This window comes from Gracilinanus agilis, chromosome 1 (assembly GCF_016433145.1).
Source record: "Gracilinanus agilis isolate LMUSP501 chromosome 1, AgileGrace, whole genome shotgun sequence".
NCBI classification, from domain to species: Eukaryota; Metazoa; Chordata; class Mammalia; order Didelphimorphia; family Didelphidae; genus Gracilinanus; species Gracilinanus agilis.
This window is the reverse complement of record NC_058130.1, coordinates 590250766-590256765: the sequence shown is the minus strand read 5'-3', so window position 1 is coordinate 590256765 and position 6000 is coordinate 590250766. Positions and strand designations below refer to the sequence as shown.

Sequence of the window (6000 nt, the reverse complement as noted above, 5' to 3'; positions counted from 1 at the left end):
ATGACACAACTGGTATATATATATATATATATATATATATATATATATATATATATATATATATATATGTATATATATATATATATATATATATAGAGAGAGAGAGAGAGAGAGAGAGAGAGAGAGAGAGAGAAGGTAAGGGTATATATATATATATATATATACCCTTACTTTCTGTCTTAGAATCAATACTATGTATTAGTTCCAAGTCAGAAGGAATGGTAAGGGTGGGCAATGGGGGTAAATTGACTTGCCCAGGGTCACACAGCTGGGAAGTGTCTGAGGCCACATTTGAACCTAGGACCTCCCATCTCTGGGCCTGGCTCTCAATCCACTGAGTCACCCAAGCTGTCCCCAATAAATGCTTGTTAAGCTGAATTCAACAATTGCTTTTTTGATAATTCATCTAATTATTTTCAAGAGGTACTGTTTCTCTTTCTGGTCTGTGACTATTTGATCAGAGTATTTTGGATTGAATTACCAAGATATTTATGAGATTGACATTTTGGTGAAGCATCGACTTTGTCAATAGAAGCTGGTACATACATAAGAACATGTGTCTCAAAAGAAAAAAAGGTCATATGAATTGTAAACTAGGATAATCAATTACTGATAACAATATTAATTCCTTCATGAAAGTAGTGTTATCTTCTACTCGGTTCTTCCAGGAGGTAATGCCAATACATTCTTCATATTTCATGTTGCTTGAGATTCCTACAAATTAGAGAAATTAGGAATGAATAATACCATGGAGCCTTACTTTAGTCACCTCTACCTTTCTAATCAAGATAATCGAAGTTGAAGTATCTTACTTTGCCCCTCTCTGCCCCCTACTGAATTCCAAGCATTCCTTCTGGCAGATGAAGTGAAAAGCATATGAGAGAGGTGGTGGGTTTAAGATATAATCCTGAGCCACATTTTGTGATCTCCTGGCTTTTTGTAGTAGATTCACTACTCAGACTTTCTACACTTGAATTTTCCTTACGCCTCTACTTAAGTAGAAAGAATACCTCCTCAGTGAAGCTATTTCAACATTCAAACGTTGACTCTGAAGTTCCTTGAAATCTGGCAATTCCTATAGACTTCTCTTTATTTCCGCCACCTACCAGATGATCTTATCTTTGATTTCAAAATTTCAACCTCAAAAATCTCAAATCTGAACTTAGATCTTCCCCACTGTGGTCACCAAAGCTATTCTTTCCACAATTACCACCTTGTTACACTTACTGAGCCTACTTCTATCTGGAAATCCATCAAGTTGACCCTATTGGACTTTCCCAAGAAGATAATATATGGAAAGAACTTTGTGAAATGCTATGTAAGTACTTATTATTATTATTATTATTATTATTATTATTATTACTCCAGATTCGCTAGTTTGTTACTATCATTACTTTCCTGATCTCAATGATCAGCCATGAAGCAACCTAGTATTCCTTGTCTCCTTGACCTTTGACCATGTACTCCAGGTTAATCCCAAGTCCATCCCAGCATCTGTTTTCTCTGCTCTTGGCTACTAGGCTGCCAATGTTTTTGAAGTTGTTGTTCAGTCATTTTCAGTCAAGTCTGACTCTTCATGATCCCAATTGGGATTTTTTAAGCAAAGATACTAAAGTAATAATGATATTTCCTTCTCCAATGTTTTTGGATTAATTCAATTAAAAACTTTATTAAGCAACTACTTTAGCCCATCAAGAAATAGCCTGGCAAAACAAATAGAGAGTTGGTGTTTAGCCATGAAGACAAGCTTAAGTCCTGCTTTGGACACATCTCCTAAATGACCCTTAACCTCTCACTGTTCTAAGGAACTCTTCAAGAATATAAGTTGCAGGGGGCAGCTGGGTAGCTCAGTGGAGTGAGAGTCAGGCCTAGAGACAGGAGGTCCTAGGTTCAAACCTGGCCTCAGCCACTTCCCAGCTGTGTGACCCTGGGCAAGTCACTTGACCCCCATTGCCCACCCTTACCACTCTTCCACCTATGAGACAATACACTGAAGTTAAGGGATAAAAAAAAAAGAATGTAAGTTGCAGAGATGCTGGCAATCTGAATTCATACAGGAAATTACTTCACCTGGGAATTCCCAATACTAATGGAATCACACAGGTCAAGACTCGAATCTCTATCCTCTATTTTCAACTAGGAAAATGTAATGATTGGTTCCTATTCAATCTAATCTAATCCAATCCAATGAAATGGGCCATCACTCCAATTTAGGAACGTTTTGTTCATCTCTTATGAAGTATAGAATTTTCCTCAAGATCTGCTCTAAACCTTCAAAACTATTAGTCTACCTAACTCTTAGTTAGGGAGACTTTATCTCCTATATTATTAAAAATATTAAGATCATATTGTTTAAATTTTCTAATTCTATTCTTTCTTTACATGTTGTCATATTCTCCTTACAGCACACAAGCATTTTGCTGTATATCAATCATTTTCCTCACTCTTCCTTGGGGGCAAAAGGTATCTCTATTCTTTTCCAAACCTAACCCTTTGATCTATGTCCTGGATTTCACCTTCCTTTTCCTTCTTATTCTGGGATTTAAATCCATCCACTCTATTTCTCCCTACCTCTCTCCAATATCTTCAACTTTTATCTGAACTGTTTTCTTTTGCTCTACCCACAAATTCACTTTTCTTCTTTCCTAAAAACTTATCCCTACCACTTTATTGAAATTACTCTCTTGAAGGTGATTTTTTTCTCAGTCCTCATTCTCCTTACTCTCTTTCTAGCATTGGCTAATGTTGATTAATCATTCTTTCCTGAAATTCTTTTTCTTTGGTCTGGAAATGCTGCACTCTCCTAGATATCTACTCCTCTCTCCCCCTTCTCTTTGGTTTCTCTTTTTCTTCATACTTTTGTTACTACTATTTCTTCTTCTGACTCTACTCTCCTGGCTTCTAGGACAACGTTCTGGCCACCACATTTTGTTTCCCATCTCTCTTTCTGTTGTACTGGCTGCTATTACTCCCCTTGATCTCCTGAAAGGTACTCATTCCCCTTACAATCTTTGCTTATATAATATGAAAGGGATAGGACAAAACTGGAGCTGTGCTGTCTTCTTACATAGTAGTGGTATTTTTCTAATTGATACATCCCACAGCATGACTTACTATGGAGTGGTCTATATTTGTTGTGCCAGAAAAGACTTCCAGTTTGGTGGTGTCAAGGGAAGTTTTATTTGAAAATGATTCCAAAACCTAGGGAGAAATTTGAAATAGGAGAGATTTTTAAAAATTGCTCGATACCATTACATTGCTAGGTTGTGCTTACCAACTGACCGTCAATTATAGAAAAGATTATAGAGATATTCTGAGACTAATTATAGCATCCCATACTTAGTGTACCAGAGAGCCCTACAAAACCAGATAATTACTGTGATTTTTTTTGTCTTTTATCATGATTGATATAAGAAGAAACATACACCTGATTTTAAGTAAACCTGATACACGAAAATTTTTAGGAACCCAGGGTCATGTCTATACCAGGGTTAAGCATCAGACTAGAACTTGGAAGAGTACTTGAGTATTATTATTGTCCTGAGTTGTCATCCACAGGGTTTAAAAGAGAGTTCTTTGGTCAGGGATAGGGGATGGTGGTGGGGATGCCTAATGGAAACTTTCAAAGAGTGAAGATGCAACAAATAGCTCCTGCACATTTAGGAAATGTGTTGGTCAGTGAAGATTAGTCTACTCTCCATTGGAGATCTGTTTGTTTTATTGTATACAAAGGACAAAGGTGATCCTTTCCAAAATTTTTGATTGTGAAATTTAAAATTATGTCACCAAATGGAATATTCTTTATAGATTCCTATATAGTTTGTTTTTAGAAACCACATGGTCAGAAAACAGAAAAGAGTCAATGCCTTTAATTTATCCCCCATTCCCCTAAGTTTGCACACAGTGCCAGTCCAAAGCAAAATTCAAAAGTGAACTAAGTAGATCTTCAATTCCAATCTACTGTTTTTTTCCCTTTTCCTCAGCCTCTTCCCATAATCCTCAGTGGTGGTGTTCTCTTTCCTAATGTGTCTAGTACATCCTCACTCTCTATTCCCTCATCCAACTTAAAAACCTGCTCTCTGGGACTACAAAACCAAACCTTGCTTTTTTGGAGAGGAGGGAATAGCTCAGTAACAAACCATGAAACTAATTCATACTAAAGTATAAATGGATGATAAATAGCTTAAATCATGCCCTTTTAATGGGTGAAAAAGTCTTGTCAAAGGAAAAAAGTTCTAATGGGAATTTCAAGTCTTAGCCAGCAGATGAGAGACAAAGAATTGTGGATGGCATTAGGATCTTCCTTCTAAGATCAAAATACACAGGCAGTCAATTACTGCACCTTTATGACCTACAAGTATATTCTAAATGTCCTTGGGGGAGGATGATTTTCATACTTACAGATGATGATAAATGTCAGGATCACGCTGGAGTCTGGTTTGGAATCCTATATATAAGTCATCCCAGAGCAACCCGTGCTTCACCACATGCCTTATCACACTAACCCGGCTCCTTATCTGGAATGGACAATAGAACAACATTAGAAACGGTACCTTTTGGGTGTAGGCCACCAAAACATCAATGTCCTTGAAGCAATAACCCATGGTGGCAGGGGAAGGAGCTGCTATAGCAAAGCTTGCCCAGACAAGCACGGAGATGTTTTGGGTAGTCTTCTCCTCTTCTCTTCTATTATCTTCTCTTCCCTTTGAAAAGGTGTGAATTGGTATCATTCTGGACAACTGTTGTTAAGGAGCCCTTTATTCTGGCGTTGGTGATAGAGTTCACAGATGCATATTCACTAATGAAATGCAGATCATGAAGTTAACAACATTTTCATGGTATACTACACACTCCTGTGATGGGTCTTGGACTCAATTACCAAAGGGAAATGGAACATTCACCAGGTTAGGAAAATTGGAAAGAAGAGAAGGGTAGATCTCTCCCTTGTAAGTGGATTCCCCCTTTTTATCTTTTTAACACCCTCCTGAGACAACAGATATATCAATTCACTCATTAAGATGAAGAACTTTGAGATTCAGAGCCAAGACAGAATGGGTTCCCTGGAGAAAAGTCGAGAAATCTATGTAACCCCTCACTCTGTCCCAGATGAAATAGAGTCAAGGTCTGGAGAAAGGGCAACCAGGACTTAACCCTTCTGTGGTTTCTGGAAATAATATTGACTGTAGATTCTGAGGGGGAGAGAGGGAGAGTAGTACTTGAGGTCAAGAATTATTTTGATCATTTCTGGGATTGGGTATGATTTTTTACATTTTTTATCAGCTAACTAAACCCTTTCCTGGGAGTAGCTAGGTAGCTCAGTGGACTAAGAGCCAGGCATAGAGACAGGAGGTCCTGGATTCCAATCTAGCTTCAGACACTTCCTAGCTGTGTGACTCTGGGCAAGTCACTTAATCCACATTGTCCAACCCTTTATCACCCTTCTGCCTTGGAACCAATACACATTATTGATTCTAAGATGGAAGGTAAGGGTCTAAACAAACAAAAAAATGAATAAATAAATAAATGAAACCTTTCCTCTCTCTGCAAAGAGAGGAAAGGCAGAAAGACAAAGAGACAGAGGGAGAAAATGAGCTATCCTGGTATGGGAAATGACTACTCTGTATTGAGATCACTAGTGGTCCTCTCTTTTGTGACCAGACAACTATAAATTTGATCTTTCTCTTTCCTTGAGTAGCAGAACCAAGAATTTAGATACATTAAGTGTTGGCATAAGCAACGATGGTGCCCTGGACATGGGAACAACCAAGGGACCAAACCAAGGAGTGAAGTTAACATCCATGACCAGAATTGCTCAGAATTAATGAGCTCCAGTTGCTACATTTTCCTTTTCTCTGGGGGAGTGAAGAAGAGGAGGCAGGAAGGTAAAAACCCTTGCTTCCTCTATTCCCTTTTATGCTCTGAGGCATTTTTCTATCCATATCAAAGACTTGGAAGGAGCAACAGTACTGGGGAAGAGTTTATATATTTTTTTGCTATCTT

The 6000-nt window shown here is 37.9% G+C and overlaps 1 protein-coding gene across 1 annotated transcript in view; it reads right to left on the bottom strand.

Moving 5' to 3' along the window:
* Positions 1–677: 677 nt before the first annotated feature.
* LOC123231816 (cytidine monophosphate-N-acetylneuraminic acid hydroxylase) overlaps positions 678–6000 on the bottom strand; it is a 70263-nt gene continuing 64940 nt past the window's right edge. The window contains exons 13-15 of the mRNA XM_044658122.1: positions 4402–4517; positions 3115–3201; positions 678–714 (exon numbers count right to left, since the gene is read on the bottom strand). Of these exons, the coding sequence (XP_044514057.1) occupies positions 3126–3201; positions 4402–4517 (192 nt within the window). The 3' untranslated portion in view covers positions 678–714; positions 3115–3125. The remainder of the gene's footprint in view (positions 715–3114; positions 3202–4401; positions 4518–6000) is intronic.